At 42.0% G+C, this 24,136-nt stretch overlaps 1 protein-coding gene across 1 annotated transcript in view; it reads right to left on the bottom strand.

Moving 5' to 3' along the window:
• Positions 1 to 22,270, bottom strand: part of bmp1a (bone morphogenetic protein 1a) — a 36,732-nt gene extending 14,462 nt beyond the window's left edge. Inside the window, 6 exon segments of the mRNA XM_034148708.1 lie at positions 3,310 to 3,415; positions 3,795 to 3,973; positions 5,348 to 5,465; positions 7,725 to 7,850; positions 13,609 to 13,716; positions 21,975 to 22,270. Coding sequence (XP_034004599.1) covers positions 3,310 to 3,415; positions 3,795 to 3,973; positions 5,348 to 5,465; positions 7,725 to 7,850; positions 13,609 to 13,716; positions 21,975 to 22,119 — 782 coding nt within the window. The 5' untranslated portion in view covers positions 22,120 to 22,270.
• Positions 22,271 to 24,136: the final 1,866 nt, after the last annotated feature.

Below are 24,136 nucleotides of genomic sequence, written 5' to 3'. Positions count from 1 at the left end.
CAGCAAAACATCAAGACACGCCATGAAATCTTCAGAACAACACCCGAGGCAAAGGCCCTGGCTTCCCACGGTGATTTACTGTAAAACACCGAGCAAACACACTGGCTAATAATGGGGTAACAAAGGGAGACACTGGCCCAGGTAGATCAGCCAATCAGCGCTCAGAAAAAGTGCTTGGAATGACTTGTGAAAAGCTAACAGGAGCCCCTTGTCTGCTTATACAGCTCTGTGAACATTCCCCAGCAATGGCAGCCATTTCTCTCTCAGTCTAAACAGTCTTATTGATCAACACACTTCCACGAATTAGGACTCCAGAGTAGGAGTGAAAACAGAACATGTGGGAATTACCCGATATAAACAGGGCTGCTCCTTTGTGCAGAGAGCAGTTGTGCATACCCAAAATGTAGAGGGTCATGAGTCCATTCGTGACCATGAGAGTGATAGCAAACATATCCTGTTTCAAAGTGCTGAGCTGAAGGAAGATAAAACCGTCCTCTAAAAACAACTTTTTCCCTTCTTTTCTAAAAAAATAATACTAGTTATCAGCTGCAGAGGAAGTCACAAAATGATCATGTAGACCTCAAAGCCCACACTGGAGAAAAAGTTGTTTTTGGTATGAACTAAAGAAAAGGTTTGGGAAAATATGTCTCATGTTATATCATCATATCATACCAGATGTTATGCTATAACTTTACGGTCCCTCATTTTCCTGTTTTCCCCGAACAAAGACAAACCAAACAAGAAAGGCCGTGCCATATTTCAGCTTTAAGTGCACTCTCTACCTTCAGTTTGGATGCACGGGGCCCGACAGGCATTTCTGTACATTGGCCTCCACCCAGCTGAGCTTACGTTTACACAAAGATTCCCTCTCTGCTTCCCAGAATCTGTTTGCTGCAAGAGCATGGCCGTTTACTTGAGAAGAGGCCCATACACTCAGAGAGTAACACAGGGCATGGGAGAGCTGGTTGTAGGGAAAAAAAATATATATAGAGGACACATGTAAGTCCAAAGTGACAGCCAACACCTTGTTCTCAAAGCTTAGTATGGTAGTAATGATCTTAGTCTGGGTAACCTCAGTTTTGCTTAGTCTGGATCACATGGCACCCACTCTTGCTTAGTAAAAGCTGTCAAAACCACTCCTGCTATAGGTAGACCTTTGCAAAGTTGAAGTGACCTGCAGCTGTCCAAAAGGTTCCCACATGTGTTTATCTAAGCGATAGAGGAAGGGTGGAAAAAATGCAGTTTTCTTACACAAAACTGTCATATCCTGTACATGGCAGCAGGAGGTAACCATAATATTTACACGGCTCTATGTAAAGCTCGGCTGTCACAACTTGCGAAATAATTTAATGTACATGGACAGGTTGTCAGGAAGGCACTTTGCAGTGAGCGTGGCGATGCATGTGTATTTACAATGATGACTCAGAATATGAATCAACTTCCCCCAAGAGGTCTATTTTGGCTGTGCAGTCACCCAGCTGGTAAATTAGACTTTAAATCAACCACAGCCTAAGATGACTAGAGTAAGAGCCCAGACTGACCAGTATTCGTCATGAGGCTTTTTCTAGTAACATCTTTCCTCGCCGAAACAGCCCTGTGCCGTGCTGAATGACAGCACAACATCTGGAAAAGCTTCCTGTAGCATCTGACAGGGAGTAAGGAAAGAAAATTAAGTGTTAAGTAAGGGTTAGATATTTACAGTTCCCCTTTTACAAACAGGACTTTCTCTAGGGCAACATGTTCCCACTAATTCAAAACTCAATGCGCTTTCATCTGGTTTGAATATTTTAGCCATTTTTATCAGGTATTTACCAATTGTCCAAAGTCTAAGATACAGAAGTTTGGAGTCATGTGGTTTTATTTGCTGAGCCTGGGGAGCATTAAACGTTAGCAGAGCCTTTCCTTCATATGGGAAAACACAAAGGGAACATTAATGCAGACAATAAAAATGCCCACTACTGCATTCCTTACCATGTGTAGGTGATTATTAGTGGTAGACCTAAATTGTGCTTGGAGTGCAAACCACATTCAGTAGCATGGCATGTATTATAACACCTGAGTGCTATGAAGGTGCTGAAAGGCTTTGCAGCAGGCATAGGTAATGAATCTCTGAGTCCCTGCCTATGGTGGACATCATGCTACTAATCACCATGGCCTCTTCAAAGAGCCTTCAGTAGCATAATGAGGTGCTTCATGGTGTGAAGGCACAACTTTTACAAGAAGCTTCACATAGCCTTGAAAGTGGCACAAAGACATGTTGTCATGATGAAGCAGAGCTACTGTTGCTGGGCTCGCTCAGCCCCAGGACCGTGCTGCTTTATTGAGGCTGCTGCTCGAAAAGCAGCAGGAATCAGGGAGAGGAGCCTTAATTTGAACAGGCTGTGGGAAAGAGCTGGCACATAACCGAAGAACACTTTCACTATGGTATGAAGACTTGGCTTTTACTAAAACACTGAAATGATCAAAAACACAAATTTCTCAAAAACCTAAAAAAACAGATCAGAGCTGCTAACGCGGGAGAAGTAGTGACCTTAAAAGTGTAGATAAAGTTGTTGAGGGTGCCAAAAAAAGGTCAAAGCCTATGAAGTAAGAGCTCAGCTATTGAATCTTATGGGTCTAATTTAATTCACTCTGGATTTGAAAGGAGCCAAATGGACCCAAACACGTCAGATTTCGTGCTAAGTCTTACTTCATGCACATGTATTATATTGTGACCCTCAGTATTTCCATTACAGCAATACGCAATTTAATCCAAACATTGAATAAATCACATTAGCGCTCCTACAGTCTCCCCAAGGCCCCATAGAATGTGAGCAACAATTGTTGAAAAAAGGCCAGCCAAAAAAAGCTAAGAGAAAAGAAGTGTGCTTAGTATAAAACTGAGTTTTTTGTTGTACCTACTTTTTAAATCTCCACTGAAGACCCACTTTCTCCCAAAAAAACGATGTTGTATCTCTTTGAATTTAACACAGTAAGACAATTCAGATCCAAAACAGACGTTCAAAGAACAGAGAGTCTTCTCTGAACTTTTCTTGTCCTCAGGCTACATTGCTTTTTGTGATTTATTATTGGAGATATTTAAGCGTTTCTTCTTCTCTTTGGGAATCCTGCCACATTACTCAGCAGCAGCCCATTGACACAGACCCGGTGCATTACAGATCTATATGGTCATAAAAAACACCCTAATGGCCGAAATGGAAAACAGAGATAATAGGTTAAAAGGTTACAGCAGTGCGGGAAACAGCTTGGCCGGACTCGACTAGTTTTCATGTCTGGGCCGTAAGAAGGGGAACTTGGCCTGACTCCTACCTGGAGAATGTATTCCTGGCATAGTGCATGATGCTGTCAAAGTCATAGTCTTCTCCCAAAGAGTCCACCTCCCCCGGCTCCATCTTCAGAAAGTTATACTCTTGTCCTGTGAGAGGAAAAATAGGAAAAGTTGAAATTTGATGCCGAGTCATGCTGTGTAACCTTATGTATGTATGTATGTCAAAGGTGCTTTCAGAGAAAATAGTCATGCAATAGGGCTTCAAACACACCCGATTTATATTAAAAAGATTGAAAATGTGATCCTTTTAACAGACATTGGTGTTAAAAAAACTGGCCTGGATACTGACTATCATAATGAGCTGTTTATATGCTGTTGAGCAAATCTATAAACACTTTCCAAGGAGGATTTGTGTATACTCTATTACCTTAGGCCAGGTTTGTGTGCAAATGTGTTACCTTTATTATTTATCGTCTCTTACTGCATCTTTCCAACATTATTGCTGTGGGATGGTTGAGACTCTTACCTGGTTGGATGTTGTCCCTGATAATGCTGACGTGTTCATCCCTGTCGGGCCGCGTGTGTTCGTGCCAGAATCCGATCACGTGACCCAACTCGTGCACCACAATGCCGAACTTGTCACAGTTTTTCCCGATGGATATGGCCTGAGGACCCCCTCCGCGACGACCCACATAGGAGCAGCACCTATGAATCAGCACACACACACACAAAGAGGCAGTGTTAACAATGCCAAATATAGTGACTAGACGTTATGTTTTAGTAAACTAAAAAAACACGCGGCGGGGGGAGAAGATGAGGAAAGATTTATGGCTCTATAACGTTTACTTACTAGCTCCTATATTTCAACAATTTGTACATTTTTATTGGAGCTTTTAATGAGAACAACATTATATCAACAACCTCTCTCTGTTTTACAAGAGAGCTGCACGAGGAGGCCCGTCATCCACACACACACACACACACACACAGCAGTGACATTCATTCATCCGCCTGCCAGTGCTAACGCTGAGCGGCGGTGGGAGCTGGCGGGCTGCAGCGCTCCGTCGCAGCGGGACATGAAAGCTTCAGTGTGGGAGTCTGGGAGGACGGGCACACACATCGTGTCCTGTGGGCCAGACAGCCACTCTCTAATTACTGAGAGCCAGGCCAGGCTCTCCTGAGATACGCCTTGAACTTTGCACAGGACAGATGGGGGCCTTCTGAATATGCAGCGGAGTCAAGCGTTCCCACTGCTAACCACTGCCGCCTGCGTGGATAATGTCATCCCTGTTGCCCCTGAGGCCAGTCACCGGGCTAAAAATGGCTATCAACTGCTGGCTGGGAAAAGCTTGCTTTCATGAGCTACATCCGCTTTCTGTTAAGCCGTCTCTGTTGAATGATACATATCAGTGGGAGAGGTACATTGTGTGTAATGACATAATGACTCCAGCTTGTGGTTCATTTCTGTGTGAGGTTAAAACATGAGGGTCTGGGAACATTTGAGGCTTCTGGGAACCTATCTTAATACTTCTCTTTTTCCTTCAAAATGAATGGGTTGCATTGGTTTGTCTTACCAGCAGAAGTGCTTTCATTTGAAGATATGTAATCGCTAAATAAAAGAGCACTGAACGCCGCAAACAGGTTGTCAATCGTCGCTTAGCAACTACAAGAGCCACAAACAGCACTTTCCCCTGAGTATCAGTTAGAGAGAAGAAACGCTGAGTGGACATTGAGTCTAACTTCAGTGGAGTGCAGTACACAGTGTGATGCAGGAAGTCTCTCCCTTGGATGCACTTCTGAACACCGTGTTTGACACAAGTGTGCAGTGACTGATGCAGCGCACAGGAAACATTCCTGGCCACTGAATGACCTCTTCTCCCAGGACTGGCAGGGGGTTGAAATAACAACTCACACAGAGACTGTGGTCGGAGAGGATAAACAATGGTGAAAGGCTGCAGAGCAGGAAGCAAGGAAAATTAATCGGGGCGCTAAATAATTAGCCGTAGATAACGAAGGCTAAACAGAGGCTGACCATTGTTTGGTTCCTTCATGCGGGAGCTTCAAACCCCACTGACTCACCCACATGGTCGGTAGGTGAAGACAATATAGCTCTCCTCCTGCGTCCTCTCGACAAAGGTCACACAGGTGTGCTTCTCCCAGTGACGCATGGCTTGGCGGAAAATGGCCCGCTGGCTGCCTGAAAACAAAAGACAGAGAGGGGACGGATCAGTGGAGCTGACCAAAGCTCACTCACACATTTTATAGAAAAAGGAAGGATGAATAGAAGCATCCGGAAACAGCTTTAAGACCTGAGATTAGACAGTCTGCTCCTGGAAATTAAGACATGGGACATCACAAGGTAGACCTCGTCAGTTGTGTCCTAATCTTGTTTTTATCATTTAGAAATTGCACCATGTACTTTGCTTTAAAACAGTGGTTCTCAAACTTTTTCTGTCAGGCCCCCCCTTTGGAGAAAAAAAAAAGTCGGGCCCCCCCCAATACAAATAGTCAGGCTCAGTGGCGGCGCCAGAGATTTATTTTGGGGGTGCTGTGGGGTAGCTTGACGTTTCATAGAGGGTGCTCAAACATTTAGGGTTTCCCATTAATGTACCGGGCGCTACAGTTGAATTTTCTACTGCAACAATCCCCACGCATATACACAGTGTACCTGCGACTGTTACAATGAAGGCTCGATAATCAGCTCACGGCATATAGGTGTAAGCAGGGGTAAAGTGCTATTTTCATAGGTGGTGTGTAGACCTCACATAGGGGGGTCCGAGGGCAAGCTCCCCCGGGACGATTTATTTTTAAATATTGAAGTTAAATGCATCAATCTGGTGCACTTTGAGAGCAAAATGAAGAGATCTATGGATACCTCTCTCAACACCCATTTGAAACAGAACTGTAAAACAGATTTACTTTTTCTTTATGGATATTTTACAAATCACCCTTTGAAACTTTATTCTTGTTTTACTGTCATATAGTATTTCATACCTGTTTTTCATTTATACTCTTATTTTTTTATAACTATAATGATCATATAAACGTGTGCCACGGAAATAATTGTTTACATTAATCGTGACCAAAACATTTGAGACCCACTGAGAGAGTCCTTTAGCTCACGGAGTCTCTCAGTCTGACAGGAGAGGACTCTCCTCCACTTTGTGTTGAAAAAAAACTCCTTATATCCGTTAGCGTAGCACGCTAGCACCAGAAGCTAACAACAATGATCTCTCTCGAGAGAGAGAGATCTCTCTCTCGAGATCGATCTCTCTCTCTCTCTCGATCTCTCTCTTTAAAACATCACCGAGCAATAGGGATGAAAGGATATGGGATTATATCATGGATTGTGGTAAAAAAAAACACTCCAAAAAAAGTTGATAAAAAACATTTATTTAGCCTTTATTTGTGGGGGACTTCAAATATCATGATTAGCTTATATAAGATACTTTTAATGTATTTTATTCACTATAAAGGATGCAATACAAATGAAGATTAAATTATGTTTGACTGTCATTTTAACAGTTTTAAGAATATGTTGATGATTACGGGATACGCTAAGATCAGCGAAGGGAATTGTTACTTTAAATTTTCATATTGTCCAATATCTATCCAGCACTGCTCCCATCATATGCATTGTTTTAACCCTCCTGTTGTGTTCGTTTTCTCCCCCTTACTTTGGTGTTCGCAGTCAAATTTCACCGGTCCTGTTTTAACTGCTAATACATTAACACAAAATCCATTAATCATCACCAAATTTCATTTAACACCCTTTCAAACTTTAAATATTGTATCAGACTACTGGTATACATGAAAAACTGCAATAAATATACAAAGAATAGACACTGAACATGTATTGCGTGTGCCAGGTGTGAGCCATGTGGGGGGATGGGCACATAAGAGCGGGAAATGTGTCAAATTGTTGTGTGTGTGTGTGTGTGTGTGCCAGGTGTGATTCACATGGGGGGATGGGCACATAAGGGGGGGAACACATCTACAGGATGTGTGTGTGTGTGTGTGTGTGTGTGTGTGTGTGTGTGTGTTTTATCTGATCCGGGAACACCATTGGTGTTACAAAGTTGACTAAATCATCCAAAATTCAATGAAAGTGGTGATCAGCAATTGTATATGTTCAAATGTCTACTGTGAAGGATATCATAAAGCCTTAATGCAATCGAATGTAAAACAAAAAAGTTATGATTGATGAAAGTAGTAAATCGGTCAGATTTGACCCGGAGACAACAGGACGCTTAAAGGTCGCTATATAAAAAGTTAAAACAGTTAATTTCATTATTCATTTTATGTTACTGGGAATAAGTCTCAGTTAAAAAAGATGACTTGAATAGATGATATATATATATATATATGCTTACTACATTCTGCAGCAACACTGCCTTACATCATGTACATGAAGAGATGCTATGTTAAAGAGGGCAGGATGACCCTTGTTACTCACCACTGAAGTTTCCACTGATGACATAGGGAATGACGCCTTCAGGCCACACTCGTTCAGGTCTGGATGTCGCCGCCCTTTTCCTGCGGCGTGAACCTTGCCTATTTTGGATACTCTGACTGGTTGATCCTGAGAAGACACAAATACAAAACAACGCAACATGAATCACTTCTCTTGGTCCGAGCAAATGTACTTTTTATGAAGAGAAAATATGCTTTGGATTGTTCCACCAATTAGACTTTTTATCTTGAACTACAGGACATTATTCAAGGTTTGACTCCACATAGAAAGTCTAATTAATATTTCTCATTTTGGATATTAAATGTACTCCCTTTGTTCAAATAACATTGTTTTTCCAATTTTGCACAAATGGATTTTATTGAAGCTGAATTCTTTCTTCTTCCAAATTAATTGCATCCCTTTAATGTCACTCCAAGGCTCATAAATGCAGAGTAACCATGGAGACTAAGCTCCTACCTAAAACCTGGTGATAATAATAAGAAACATTCATAAATGATCCACATGTAGCAAAATCCTCCTTCTGTATGGTACTATGCTACAAAACTTATATTAAAGCAAATAACTGCAATCATCTGGTGTTAGCGAGATATAAACCAACTCTCACATGATGTTTGAACAGCTGCAATGTGCATCAAAGAATATTAAAAACTAATGGCAAGTACATAATGGTTTGTTGATTTTATTTGATGTACTTAAAGGAGCCCTACTATGTTCATTTTCAGGTTCATACGTGTATTTAGTGTCTCCACTGTGACATGTCTCCATGCTTTAATGTTCAAAAAGCTCTAGCCTATCATGTACAATGTGTTAGAGCCCTAGCCAATAAGCGAGAGTGTTACATAGTGATGTCATTATGTTACAGAAGAAGACAAAGGAGTCTGATCGAGGTGTTTTAGGCATTGCAGACCATTCACACAAACCTTTATACAGGAAAGGGAAACACCCAAAAAGCATTATTGCAAAAGTTCCTGGGAATTAATTTGGGTTTGCATTGGGTCAGAGAATAAAATAACTAATGACCAAAGACCCAGATGTCACAAGGATATGTGCTTATTATTTAAATAAAGCTAAAATGTTAACCAAACACACATAGACGTTAAATCATGCTGAAGCAAAAGTAAAAAAAGCAATGTTGAAATACAGTTGGCCACCATGAAAATGTTGTTTTCTTTTCATTTTAACCACATCCAAGAATAGTATTTTCTTAGTTTTGAGTATTTGAGACCTTAGTAGGAAGTACATGTTGTCTTTGATTATGCATGCTTCATTACATCACTGTACCAAAATATGTCCACTCTAAAAAAGAAGTCCTTTCCTTATAAGGCCAGTAATAACTTCTGAAGAGGGATGACCAAGGCCGAGAACTAGAAATCACGCAGAGCAGGAATTTTAAGTGTGTGTTGGGTTGAGTCCTAAGTTTAAGCCATAAATATAACTATTGTATAAAAAGTGATGTGCTGTTGATAATGTTATTTTTCTTCGATCTGCTTTAGAGGGCTGGGACACTGCAGGTTTTATTTCCACATAAAGCCTCCAACAGCATTGAGTCTGTCACTTTAGGGTTAAATATGTGATTTAATGAAAATCCGCAGAACCCCCTAGGCAGATTGATGCATGTCCTTGGTTCGGAAGTTAATACGTTTGATTTAACGTTTTTTAAGACAATTAATTAACATGTTGACCTCTATCTAATGATGAGTTGTATGCAGAAACGATAGAGTAGGGGTTTCGGGCACGACATCCTTACTTCCATGGTGCATGTAAAAGGAAAATAGCTTGAAGAGGGTGAATCTCTAGCAACACTTTTAGTATTAAGAACAACTTGGATGCCCCTGGCCAAAGCCAAAACATGTCGTTCTCACAATAAAGTTGTTCTTTCGCTGTAGGAACAAAGACAAGTACATCTGGTTTGAGTACATCCTGCACATGGGATTGTTTTTCCAAAACAAAACTTGTGCAAGCTGTGCGACTACGAGCTTTTCTATCCAAATTTGATTTACATGCGAGCCACAGTTTGCACCGTTTTTTTCTTGTTTAAATTCGATGGTACAATGTGTTCTGTTGAATTTCAGTCTGCAAGAGTACATCTTAGCAGCCTGGCGAGATCAATTAGCACGTACACTTGTGCATGTGTTGAAGGAAAGTCTGATAACAGCCAAATCTGCTCGAGTAACTGATAAAAACAGAGTGCTGGGAGAGAAAACTTGTGGATGATGAGTTAATTACAATAAGACGATTAAATCTCCCACCTTCAATTAAACTTGGACAGCAAAGGTTTTTAAATCCAATGTTTTTTAATTTCTGATGCGTTTTCTTGGCTGAAGATAAGGATTAGATTTGGGATTAGGCGAAGAGATGCGACCACACCTGTAGCTGCTGTGTTCAGGGTCTACATTCATTTTTCATTTATCTAGTTTCCTGAAATACGATAGCCTGTTCAATAAAGAACACTTTTGAGTAATTTGCATACACTGAGAACTAATCGTGAAAGAGTGGGTAGAAAATACAAAAAAATGATTGTCTTGCTTAGAGTATTTTTGTACTGATTTGTTATGGAAGATGAAAGTCCTTTGTGATATCTTAAGGAATACTTTTTAATGACCTTTTCTCTATCAAATACTCACCCTATGTTTTTTTCTCGCCTGCCTACAAGGTGAGTGAAGAAGTCTTGATTTAAGTACAGGGGCCCACGTTATACTATAGCAAAACAGTACTCACACGGACGAGTAGACACTTATGTAATTCATTGTCATAAGGACGCTAATGCCTCATATAATGTCAATTAAAACCACATTCTTTAACTAGATCTTTCACCACAAAGCTGCACACACAAGTCATTCAATGGTAACATAGTATGTACTCCACAAGATTCTTTAAATGGTTTTTCTCAAATCCATTTTCTATGACATGGTTTGAACATTGGGTTTAAGAGGAGTTAAAGTAGCTGACGTCAGCAGTTATATTTGCTCCAATATCATTTATGACTTTGTAAAAGAACAGTTTTATGCAACCGCACTGATAGTGTTTTTCATTCCCAGCAGTATCCTCTTCACCAGACAACAATTAGGAGCGCAGTGACTCACCTGCTCAACGGATACTCAGAGATGAGTGTCTCCTCTTAACTCCCTGCCTCTGGGATAACTATGTACTCTATAAATCAATCTTTCTCTGAAGAGCCGCATTGTATTTCTAATCCTAAAAAAACATTTATTTTCCTCAGCATGCCAATTAACTGAAACACAGCAAATTGACAGCGTCAGTAGCAAACAGCAGCATGCACACACTTGTTGGATCACACACACACCTACAGTTTATAGGATTGTGAATACTATTTGGTGGCCCCCGACTCACAGCTGTAGCTTAAATACTGCTTTTTATTTTTAAGAACAACATATAACCTGGCAAAGCCTTGCAATTACCGTCGGTGCATGGGGATACAGGTGTAGCATTGTGTAGTGATAACAGGCCAATTGAAGGCCTAAACATTTAAAGAGGGCTTATGATAAACACACAACTGCTACCTGACAGGTGCTGCTGCCAGCTCTCAGTTTGAGAGGATGTGAGTGGTTGGACTGCTGCAGTGGAAGAGTGTTTTCCCTTCAGGGGCTCTATTATGCTTTTTGGGTTTTCTCTTTCCTGAAGTGTGATATATAGGTTTTTGTAAATGGTCTGCAAAAGCCAAAATCCCAAAGTTCCCTCCAGGCGGAGTTTATCTCTCACACACTAATGGCGCATTTCCACTACAGCGCGGAGCTCGCTTAAGCGTAAAGTGTTTTTGGTTGCGTTTCCACTTGGCGTAGTTCCGGCTAGCGGGTACTATTTCACAGTTTTTCTGGCCCCATAAAATCGAGGTTCTTTCCGGGCCAACAACCAGGCTGAGTCGGGCTGAGTATGCTAAACTAGAGAGAGAATCGCTGGCAAGGGGGCTACAACTACAACAAGATGAACATATTTGACCGTGATTTAATTGTAATACACGTTTCAAAATGACGCAATATATGCTCCGACCGTCCACACTCACAACAACGGCCTATACAGACATAAATAAACCAGCGACTGTATTCACCATGACACAGACAGTCTGTGGTTTGTACTTGTTTAACTTGTCTAGTTTCTGAACAGATATGAGGAGCTGTGAGCTTGAGTGCTAACAGCTAACGGCTGATGTTGTTTTTCTGTGGTTCTCATTGAAGATGACGTCACGGCTCCGCCTACACTGCATTACTATAGTTACTGCCCCAGCTACTAAACTGTAATGGAAACGCAGCATAAAGTGAGCCAGTCCTAACAAGGCCTAGCCATACCGAGCGAGGCCCTGCAGTGGAAATGCGCCATTAGAGACACTAAATATAGATATGAACCTGATAATGAACATAGTAGGGCCTAGGGGCGGATCTACCGGGGTGGCAACTGCCACCCTAACAAAATAGCCTTGCCACCCCAGCTGCCACCCCAGTTGGCATCTTTGTTTTGAAAGAAAAGTTGTGGCTCATTGGACATTTATGAGAGAAAATCTCTAATGTCCGAGTACAAGTGAATGCAGCACAAGACGCGAGCCTTGTAACCCCTCCCCCGGCCCTGGCGCGAGCTTGGAAATATGATTGGTGGCGATTTCATTTGAACGGGACGGCGCATAACGAGAACCATTCGGATCCAGCAGACGGAAGGAATGAGGTATTTGCGGTCTACAATGACAGAGAAGAGACTGTCAAGTCTGGCTGTACTCAGCATTGAATCAAAACGCACTAAAGCTTTGGATCTTAATAAGTTTGTGAGGCGTTTTGCTGAACAAGATGGTAATCGCCACATTCAGCTGCAATAGGCATGCCAACTTGATGCTCTGCTCACGGATGACTCGATGAGCATAACAAACTGTTAAGATGATTACCTTGTATGTGTGTATATGTTTTTTTTCTTTGTGGGGGTCTGCCCCCAAAAAACAGTTTTAAGTCCTGAGAAAGTCAAATAAGATTTGTGTGTAAAACTACACTGCCCAGCCAAAAAAAAAGTAACCACTTTGATTTAACTAGGCCAGTAGGTAAGGGCTTTCCACTGGATAATAACTGCAGCGATGTATATGTTTTAGCTGAATACACGTTTTTTAACCCTAACTGATGCAGTTAGTCACTACTTTAATGTTTGTTCTTTCTGATGTAAAGTCAAGGTTGTAACTGTTTGCAGTAAAGTCGTGGGGCGCTGAACTGTTCCTTTGAATCTTTTGAATTTTGATACATGATATAATTACTTGTCTTTCAAATTTGAAGGAGGGTGAGCAAGCATCTTGAGGAACATTCATCATTAAAATATAGTTTATTCAATAATAAATGAATATGTGAATCATAACAGTGATTGACAGCTGATAGGAATAATATGATTGTTAAGAGTATCATATTCATTCAGACAAACATCGATGAGACAGTTAATTAATGTACTTATTGCAGCAGTCTGCATAGATTTGGTACCCCTGCTGGTCTAAGAGTGAGACAAACTCATTCAGTTTTTGTTCAGTTAAAATTCATTAAATTATGTCTGCCACCTTATATATTTATATGTAAGGCTTTACTGATGTGCCACAATAATGTCACCTATGTTATTGAGTTAAAATATAAATATTGTGGCTTTCCAAGTTAACATATGACTGCGATTAAATCAGCATATACTTCTGCCAGGGGATGCCACCCCTCAAAATCTCCTGCCACCCTCTTGCCACCCCATGAATATTTGTCTAGATCCGCCCCTGGTAGGGCCCCTTTAGAAACAAAATACGTTTCTTGAGGGGCCCATGTTCGTTTCACTTGTTTTGTTACAATTTCATTATATCACCATATGTTGTCATCTTTGAATCTGTTTTTGTTGTTGTTGTTACCTGTGTGATTAACCATCTGGACGGTCCTCTGAGCCAGATCTATTATTCTGTCCACTTTAAACATTCGCATATCCTCCTCGTCAAGAGCAATGTCTCCCAGAAAGGCAACTGAAACAGAAGAAAACAGAGATGGCACATGTCAGAGGATTGAAAGGCAGATGCACAATATGGAGCGTCTGTCTGAGACGCCAAGTAGCCTCGAGCTTTTCCTGCGTCTCAGACAGACCCGGCTGCACGGAGGCCCAGTCAATTGTGTAAGGCCTGGCCTCGAGCGTGTAACACATAAATAAAAAACATATACATGACTCTTTCCTGACTCTCTTAGTTACCCTTTCCTTGCAGAGGGAATAGAAGTGTTTGGATAACAGGAAAGCCGCCTTGTCTGGACTCCAAATTATAGGATATGAGAAATATAAGCAAGCAGCATTTCGCGCATGGGTCAGGAAGGTTCATGCAATGAAGAGAGAGCATGAACTCAGAAAGCTGACAACATGATTAACGTAGTAAGTTCAGATGTTACCAAACAACTACATTCACCACTGTGCGCCTGGCGTCCTTGGATAGTTAATGAGAGTTAACAGAAGATATGATACTGTAAGACGTTGCCTCGATGGAGTAATATGGGGCACCTTGAACAAGTAATAGCTCCTTAATGAGGCCAAGGAGAGGGAAAAATAACCACTTTATGAGGTATGTGCTTTATTGGATTCTAAATGCCCCATTTCTATAAGCTAGGAGTCTTCTCCGCAGAAACAGGACGCTCACTTTTACAGGCTTTTAACACCAGCACGTTTCTAGAATTTATGGCCAGGCTTGTATGCAGTTGGGGGGGGGGGTGATGGGGGTTTTGGAAGAAGCAGAAGGGGGGAGAGAAGGGCAAAGGGGTGGCACTGTAATCCATGTCTGAACAGGAGAGGACAACGAGAGGGGAAGGAGAGAGAGGAAGAAGACATCCTCTCTGTGCACACCGCAGCTCTGAATAGGGAAGGCAGATGTGGAGCAGAGAGAAAATGACAGCCTTCTGCATGTGTGTTTTGCGGTGGAGTGAAGAGCAACCCAGAGGGGTAAAAAGCCAGGAGAACCACTATAAAACAGAGTTAATGGGAGTGATTTACTGAGGCTATTTGTGAAAGGTTTGTAAAAGATATCCCCTAGTGAAAGCAAAGCAATCATGTGTAGATCAACTTTATTTCATTTAGCTTCCAGGGTGCTCATGGCTTTATATTTTCTTTTAGTATGCAACAAAAACATCCTGAGGAAAAATCCTTCATCTCCCGCAGTCCTATAAAAGTTGGACAAGAGTCAAGAGAGAAAAGGATGATTTGCACAATAGAAACAAAGACACAGAAAACTTGGCACCAGAAGAGTATTATTAAAACAATCTGGAGATGATACAAGCCAGGCTTCCACGCTGCAGGATGTGGACGACGCTCAGCACAATGACTGTGTTTGGGATTAGGAGGCTAATGACAGCAATAAGAAAAGGTGTAGGTCACGACCGGCATGTCCGGACACGCACAGAGTCCGGCTTTAAATTCCAGAGGTCAAAAGGGATCCTCTAATTTGTGCTCGCAAAAAACAACAACTAAAATCCCTGAGATGCAAAACACACTCAATCAGCACTTATACTTGCAACTATTGCCCAAAAAACCACTGATAAGAGGAAGCTACCAGATGTTGCGCAGTAAAGGATGGATATGCTGACTACGGAAGGACACTTTTCTCTTTTAATTTGATTCCCAGAACTGGCTGAACGCTGCAAAGAACAGGCAGTCCCTAATTCTACGTTTGCTGTCATAACACTGAGAAAAAGTATTCAAAAACATTTATATGAAACAGTTTTTCCCTCTAAAAGGACAGACAACAATTAAGGGATGTTGATTTCCACCTCCAGTGTCACCTCGCACCATATTGGCAGTATTATGTGCATGACCGAATAACGAGGGGAAGGCTTTCTCCCCCCCCCCCCCCCCATGAGGTTCACAGAGGGCTGCGCTTTCTGCCCAATCCTCCAGCACCGTGCCGGAGACAGGCCGGTTAATCCGCAGTGTCATTGTTCTCAGACAACAGTGGAGATTGAAGTGAGCAAATGCACGGCCCGGCGGCATTAGGACTCATTTCCCCCGGGCAGCAGTCGTCCTGGAGACGCTGTTGCAGGTTTATGGAAAGACTCCCAGGGATTGTGAATTAATCCCCTTGTCTCCTGGCTTTAATTATCCACAGACGCATGGTTTGAAGGAATCTTTTGTACACAACTCCAGGCTGGGATTGAGGAAAGGCTATGGAGAAAGGTGATAACTCATCTAGAGACAGAGCGCTGTGACGGTATAAAGTACAAACAAGGAGAGACTCCTGTGTTTTACTGTAGATTAAAACCCAGTGAATGTGGCAGATGGCAAGTGATCACCGTAGAACGCCGTGCTGCATATCTACCCAAACATTATCCATTACCTAAATGACAACAGCTGCAACTGTAATATGAATATCTATGCAGAATAGTTAGGTAATGTTGTAGGGTGTTTTGCTGCTGTTGTAGTTTAGATTTAATCAGAGAAAACAACTGAAGAAAAGAAGAAGATGATGAAGATATACTTTATGGGCATTTACGTTTAAATAAGGATTGATGTGCCTATATTTCACAAACGACATATATGACCTTTGGACTAATTTGATATGTGATAAGGTCCAAATCCATTGAATTGTTTTAGTTAATCTAAACCATCCTAATCCTTCTCATCAGACTGCCCCCATCAATCAGCACAGATTACACATGAGATCTCAATCAAATTAATCCCATTGATTCGTGTAATGCCCTAGCCTCGACCTCTGCGGTGTCAAACACTGCACGATTATTCCCAGAAATCTCCTTCCGTGAATACCAGACCACGACATCTGCCACTGAAACCTGCACAAACATCAATACTAAGCCCATACAGACACCAACAGCAGCCTATATTTAGAAGGCCATGGTTTACTCCTCACTGTGCAGAGAGATGTTTAGACAGCCTTTGCCTATACAAGACCTACTGATGAGGGATGAGAAGGCCCGGCCAATATGTAACCCTGGAATGCATCACAATACCGTGGCACCGCCTTTCCCGGCCTGTGTTTGGAAACAAACGCTGCATTTGAATTTAAATGGAGGCCAATAGTGTATTGCATTAAGGTGATTACCATCTGATGACAGTGTAAGTACTTAGTCACCTTTCAGGTTTCATTCCCTATTAGCACTTTGTGCCAAATCCTAATCTATGAATCTAAAGTTTCTCCAAATGTACAAAAAAGAGTAGCAACGTTTGTGTAACATAAATACTGAGATAAAGTAGGAAGAAATAAGGGAAATGCATAATCCTAACTACAGTGAGATGAATTGTATCGTGCATTCCTGTTGTTATGCAAGTAATATACCTCTCTCCTTTTTTTAAAACCAGCTGTTTTTTTCTTTAGCAAATGCTTACCTAGACATTTCCTTACACTGCAATTTGCGCCCCAAGGCAGGGGAGGGAAAAAAAATCTCCACTTATCTGCACTCTGATCATTTCAAAAGTTTACGACAGGAAGGTATATGATTAGAGGAGAGATTATTTGGGAGTCTCAAGCTACAGCCTGACGATTCGAGTAATTATTCCCCAATAAAAGACTCATCACAGCCGCAGATGAGATCAAGACAGAGTTCCTGTCACCACACTACAGCTCCAATCGTATTGACAAAATGAGAGCTGCAAAGGGCACCCAGCATGAGACGGCCTCCCCTTTAACATTTCACACTCCATCAAGCCCATTAGCAGATTGGATTTCCCAGCTCATCCCCGCTGCTGATCACTGATATACCGACTGCCCGTCAAACCTCTAATGACTCATCAGCTCGCCAGCCGTTTGTCTCTTTTAATGCCACCAGCACTTCTGCTCCGTATAGATGAATAATTCATCGCCACAAGGAAAGGATTTTCACCTTTGACAAAAACTTATTTTGACCATTTGGCCCGTTCTGCATGTGTGGTTTACAGAGCAGACTAACACATAGTCATGCTGTCTGGCAGAGGACATATCTCAGAACAGATGTCCTAAGCAAAGTTTAAATGGGTTTGTGGATTAACTAAATATAGAAGACTCTTTGGAACACTTTCCATAAATAAAAGCCATTTGTTTTTAACCAGAGGTGGAGAGAACAGAAAAACATCTCTACCAGATGAACAGAGATGTAGAACTGCTGATTTACTTAGAAAAAACCTACCGAGAAAAATGCAAAAGTGATTGCTAAACTGCTTATTATGGAAGGCTAATTGGGCATCATTCGAGTCATTTAATTCGATTAAATGTATTAGCCCTTCCAAAGCATTTGTTTTCACTGTAGCTCCGAACCCAGACTTGGTATTAATGTAATGCAAGATTAGTTATTACTTAGCTCTGACGACAAACATATTTTTCAAACGAATGCAGCGAGATCGTGCCAATAGATTGGCTCCCTAATCACCTGAACCCTGCAGAGAGAGGAGAGGCAGGGGGCCTGTAATGTAAGAAAAACACCCAGTGTGGGCTCGGCTATACAGCCTGTATTCCATGATAAAGGAAAAGCATCTGCTTAAGTGTTGCTTAAAGGCCCAATCATGAAGGTCAACAGAGAGCCCATCTCATCGCCAGAGCAGGAGGCCGGTAACGAGTGGGATCTGTTTTAGGCCACGTTTACACAGAGACGAAAACGAACTCTAGTCGATATCAAAAAAGTCTTCCGTCCACACGGAATCGCCTCAAGAAACGTGTCTGTCCACACGAGACCGGTCGTCCCGCTGGAAGCGATGTAGTGGCGTTGTACTTCCGCCACAAAATACACCAAAAGCAGCGAATAAGACCTCCCGAGCATGGTTGCCATGGTTGCCTGGTTGCCCTTCTGTTTATTCTCCGTGGTGGATTTAGCAACATGTATTCATGTAGTTCTCCATGTCCACTTGTTGCTGATGGTTGTGGTAGAGGAGCTGTAGATTGTGCACTAACATCTGTAGCATGGTCAGTAGCGTCTGGAGCACGAAAGCAACCCTGTGATCCGCCATTGTTGTTGTTGACGAAACACATCAGCAATGACGCGGGTGACGCGGGGATGAGCAGCAGAGGTGGGGCTATGGCGTCATCGTTATCAGGAAATGATCGTATAGGACGTACACACGGAGCCGTTTGGCCACCCAGAGTGTTTCGTCCGCAGATCTACCCACCTTGGGAGCCGTTATCGTTTGAGGGCTCAGTTTCCGCGGTTCCGTTACGGACTCGTGTGGACGAACCGTAGCGGATACAACCCGTTTCCTCTCCGTGTAAACGTGGCCTTAGACGCCATTTTCAGAAGCATAAAAACAAGAGAAACAAATAAAAAACAAACTTGAACCATTTGTGAGAGAAGGCAATTCATGTAAAAATGATTAACACTATCTTGTCTATGTCTGTTTTATATCTTAACAACATACTGTCAATGTATCAAGCTAAAAAAGGGACTTTGCTAAGAGAAATAGTGATGTACTATGTAATTTTAGTTGTAACCAGCACAAAAGCGAATTAGAAACAGACTTATGAGAAAGTAAATCCTCTGAAACATTGTCAAAAGAAGTCCAGCAGCCATATTTCAAATGGCCAAATCACAGTCAACGCCTGACATCACGGGGCGAGAGGAAAAACACAAGCCTCTGTTGACACATTCTTCAGAGGCGTTGGATAACCAAGGCCTGCACTCTCCTCACCTGTGCTGCTGTGGCAAAGTGTGGCTGGCCTGCCCTCTAACTTCCAGACAGGCTTTCCCTTGGCACTGGCTGAATGACCCACAGTCAGTGAAGTGTTTGAGCCAGTCACAGGACAGAGCCGGGTGCCAGGTAGACCAGAAAGCCACTTGCATAAGAGCGACCGGAGGAGAGGGGGCGTTCAGGTTTGTCTGCAGCTGAGGCCATAGCAGCTCAATGCAAAAAGCATGGGCTTAAACAGCACTCATTAGTAGATTAAGATGTTTGCTTCATAAATGAATGCATACATTCATGTGGAACTAGTCACTGCTTTCACGATTATCGTTTAAGCAGAGTAGACAATGAGCGTGACTGCTTCCCATCCATTTCTCATTTAGAAAATGAGTGGATCTAATCTCACAGGGTGGTTAGTCTTAAATGACTTCCTGGAAAGCTGCCAAGTTTGGAGTTCTGCAAACTAAGGAATTTTCCACTGGTTAACTTCCTAAATAGATGGCATTACTTCAGTGTTATTGCACTGCTTGCTTCAATCAATGCACATTTCAACCATGTCTGATTCAGTGAGGACATTTTAATCCTTTGTGAATTTTAAACATTTATCAGGGGGTTTGTGTTGCTTAACTGTGTGGCACACATCTGGCAAGAGATTAAGAATTGCATTTGAAACAATCAGAGACATTAACAGAAATTGCCACCATTTAGTCAATTATATAACTGACCAACCATTACAGATTATCTGTATATGACAACAATGTGAAGTCTTGTTAACAAATAGTTCTAAAATCCTGCAGTGTAACATAAGGACAGCCATACAAGCAAGAGATGCACTCCGATTTGAGCATTAATGCAATTGAAACTTCACACGGCTATAAGCACTTTCCTGGGCGGAAGCGGCATGACATAAAAATGCTGACCCTGAGCCCACAGAGGGCGATCAAATAGACTCAAAAAGTGCAGTGATTGGGTGAAAAATATGGGTAAAAGAGAGGAAATCGATAATCCAAGAATCCTGATCCACCAGTATGGAGTTGACGACAGTGAAAAATCTCTGGTGTTTCAACCGAATGAGGAATAAAGGGGAGACATGTTGCTGTGAAGTAGGTAGAAGGAGAAAGCAGGTGTGTGTTGGACGAGCTGGAGACAGCGAGGGTTAAGAGAGTGGGAGTTTGTACTTGTGACCGTCTCCCCAACAACCTGTTTGCAGCCGAGCCCAGAGGAAACCCTAAACAAAACGGCACTCCATCCAAATTACACTGAAAACAGGATTACTAATAATGATAACATTCTCACAAACAAGACAAACAACAGTACTGCTTGAGGATTGTGAAGTGGGTATTCTTGGAAACGCAATGAAAAAAAACTCTTAAAATATTAACAGGACCATTGGCCTTTGGTTTGTTTACCCTTCAGTCTGAAGTCTTCTGCGTCAATGAGTTATAATCCATACTAGTGAAGCAAAACAATCTGCTATGACCACTTGAACAGTGAAGCAACAACAGGAAGCAACATCTTCACTGACTTGTACACAGTTCTTCTGCAGCCTGACCTTTGTCATGTTTATGTAAAGCCACAAAGCTCCTGGAGCACACTCTTTACATCTCCCTCGACATGTACTCCTCGTCTCAGGGGGAAAGAAGAAGAAGAGGAAAGATACACGGGTAAAGCTGGAGGACTCAATTGTGTTTTATAATCGACTGCCACATCAGAAATTGACACATGCCAAATCGGTAAGCACTTCTAGCACTTTAGAGGTCATTTTGCGTGAAGCCAACTCTCTGTATCTGTAACCTGAATACTTTCACCAGATGGAAAACACAATCTGTTCAAACTCCCCCAAAGGGATTTGGCAAGACAGTGAGTTCACACACACACTCATGCACACACACACACAGAGGAAGATTACAATGACAAGTCAGATATGCATTTGCCAAATTATGGAAAAAAATATGCATGTCTCACCACAGCAGAAAATAAGCAGACATATTTACATATTTGGCCATAAGACAACAGACAACTGAATTATGTGCATAAACTCCACTGTACTTTCCCCTCCTCCACTTTGTTTTAGTGGCCGTGTGAACAGCCGGTGAAAAAACTAAACAGTATTTCTGCAATGACAAAAAACAACCTGAAAGAGAGCAAAAAAAGTCATAAAATCAAAGTGCAGAAATGCTTCGATTGACTAACAGCGATGGTTTTCTAAGTATAAAAAAAAACAGCAGACCGCCAGCAGGAACCAGATGATCACATTAAAAAAATAAAAGTGCATTTGCCGCAAAAAAGCAGGCTGTAACTTTTTCAGTAAGAACAAAACTTTTCTGGAGGTATGTATTGTCATGCTTTTATTTTCACTCTTACAAGCCTTGCAGCCGCTCTCGGAGCTGGGTTATCCGAGGCAACTCAGTGTGTGCTTCAAATGTTTCAAACTGCAAAAACTCCGCTTCTCAGTACAAAACAAACGCACATAATGTTCTCTGAAGCCTTCTTCAAAACTACATCCACTACTGTCATCTCTCAATAAAAGCGTTTGTGTGGCCGATCTGTGCAAAGCCACACAAAACAGATTCGTGGCATGTTTCTACCTCCACATAAAAGGTGAAGCACACAGCGTTGCTACTACAGGACACAAAAAGGAGAAAACCTCACCAGCTTTGCAGGGATCCTTATAGTCGATCACCTCTGATGTGGCACTGGACTCCTCATAGTAGCGCGGACCAATCGCGTCCAAATCGATCACCAATATCACGCCGAGACAGGAGAGGACACACAAACATCTCGCCGTGAGATCCATTATTGTGGTGGGGGAAACGGCGAAAGGCGAGGGATAAAGGTAAAGGAAGAGAGAGGGACAGAGGGGAAGAGAGAGAGAGACAGAAGAGTGAGTGAGAGAGAAAATGGGAGGTTTTTGGGGGAAACGAGATCCCTCCGGAGGGCGGGTTTTAAATCCAGCCTCTCTTGAGTGTCTTCTTGGCTCTGGGGGCAGGCAGAGATTTCTCTCCTCCAGCAGAGCTGCCGGAGAAACTTTGATGATCTGGCAGCAGGGCGGTGAACAGCCCCATTACAGGCCGATGCCCCAGGGCTGCTTTATCGCTCCCTGGTCGGTCCATCAGGGGTCATTGAAGAGCATTTGAGGAACTCATTTGGTTATCTCTTTGTGAAGTATGAATAATGTGGCCATAGTCCCCCCTCTGCTGCCTCTTTAATCTTCGGTTTATGGACCTTAATTTAATATTAAAACCTATCAAAGTTAATATATCATCATATTTAGCTGGGGTTGAAACAAAAATGGCCCTGTGGCTTTCATTTCTGTCTTTAATATAAAAGTAAAAATGAAACTGTACTTACATGACAGGTTTGAGATTATTTTCCTATTTTTGTACAGTTTAATCAAAGTTTAAAGTCCCTGTTTGGCTTTCTCTTTTTCGCTTTTAACACAGGAGAGCTCACACACAGCCTAGCAGGAACACGCACTAATTACGCACGTGCGCATAGACTGCAAGCGCCCACTCGTACTATAGCACGCGAGCACATCAACACAAACAAACAACAAACAAACAGACTGAGCCTGACATTTGAGGCTTCACAAGCACAGGCTATCAAATAATTAGTCAGGAGGACATTTGAGTGATTAGAGCACCACCTGATGGCGACTTACAGAACATACCGAAGAAGACTTTATTAATAGTAGAGATTAACAAACCCCCTAATGCTTTAGTTTTTTAAGATACCATTACCCGAGGTAGGACAAAGCACAGCCATGTTTTTTCCTTACTTTAATATGTCTAGTTTATTAAATAGATTGGTTTTATAGCAATATATTACTGTAAATTAATTGTTTAGGTTGATGTTTGGAACCTTCCCATAACCGAAAATATTGAAAATGTAGGCTCCTCTGAAGGGGGCCGTGTCAGCCTAATCACATGTATCTCTGGAAATAATGATCAGGAGGCCACCAAATGTGGAATAGATGTTCACAGGAAAGGATAACATCCCACCATGGGAGGCAGTAGCTTTGCAATCTTTATATATGTTACAAATACAAACAAACACGACCTATACACATTAGGCCTGAAACACACAAATGCAAAAACACATGCATTTTAATGGAAATCGGTCAGAGCAAAGGGGCTGCCATGTTTCTACGCCAGCGGGGCAGTTGGGGGTTCAGTGCCTTGCTCAAGGACACTTTAGCAGTACACAGCATAGATGTATAAAGAGAGTTGCCCAAAAGGTAAACTGGCCCCTCTCCAGAAGTCCACACATCGTGTTTTTGTTCAGTGCTGGGACTCAAACTGGTGAGCTCCTGCCGCCCCAAATGATTTACACAAAGAGACTGTTGGTCCAAAGTGAAAAGGCTATACAATGCAGGTAAAACCATGATGAAAAATACATTGTTTGTTTCAATAATTAGGAAAATAAACAGCTTTTTCTCAATCTAGTGCACCATAGTGCATTTCTTCACTTTATTTGTTCAACGTATTCATACTTATCTTTTCCACCTCGAAAGTGTACTTATTTGTTTCTCAGTTTATCAAAGTGTGCTTGCCCCTTTGTTTAAAATGTCTACTCTTTTATTTTGTCTTCACAGTTCCCTAGCTGTAACAATGTAAATGTCCTGCTGTGTGAGAAATAAAAGGATTTCAGATTTGTATTCATATTCTGAACTCCTTCCTGTAGAAAATAACAGGATTGTGGTGAAGAGACTTCAGATTGATTGTGTGAATTTCCACTGCTGCAGATGATTATTATGAAGATGAGGATGATGAGGCTCTGCCAGCAGCTTCGTTGTTCTCTGACTGGCATCAGTT

This window comes from Trematomus bernacchii, unplaced genomic scaffold (assembly GCF_902827165.1).
Source record: "Trematomus bernacchii unplaced genomic scaffold, fTreBer1.1, whole genome shotgun sequence".
Classification (NCBI taxonomy): Eukaryota; Metazoa; Chordata; class Actinopteri; order Perciformes; family Nototheniidae; genus Trematomus; species Trematomus bernacchii.
The sequence above is the reverse complement of the archived record's forward strand: the minus strand, read 5'-3'. Positions and strand labels throughout refer to the sequence as shown.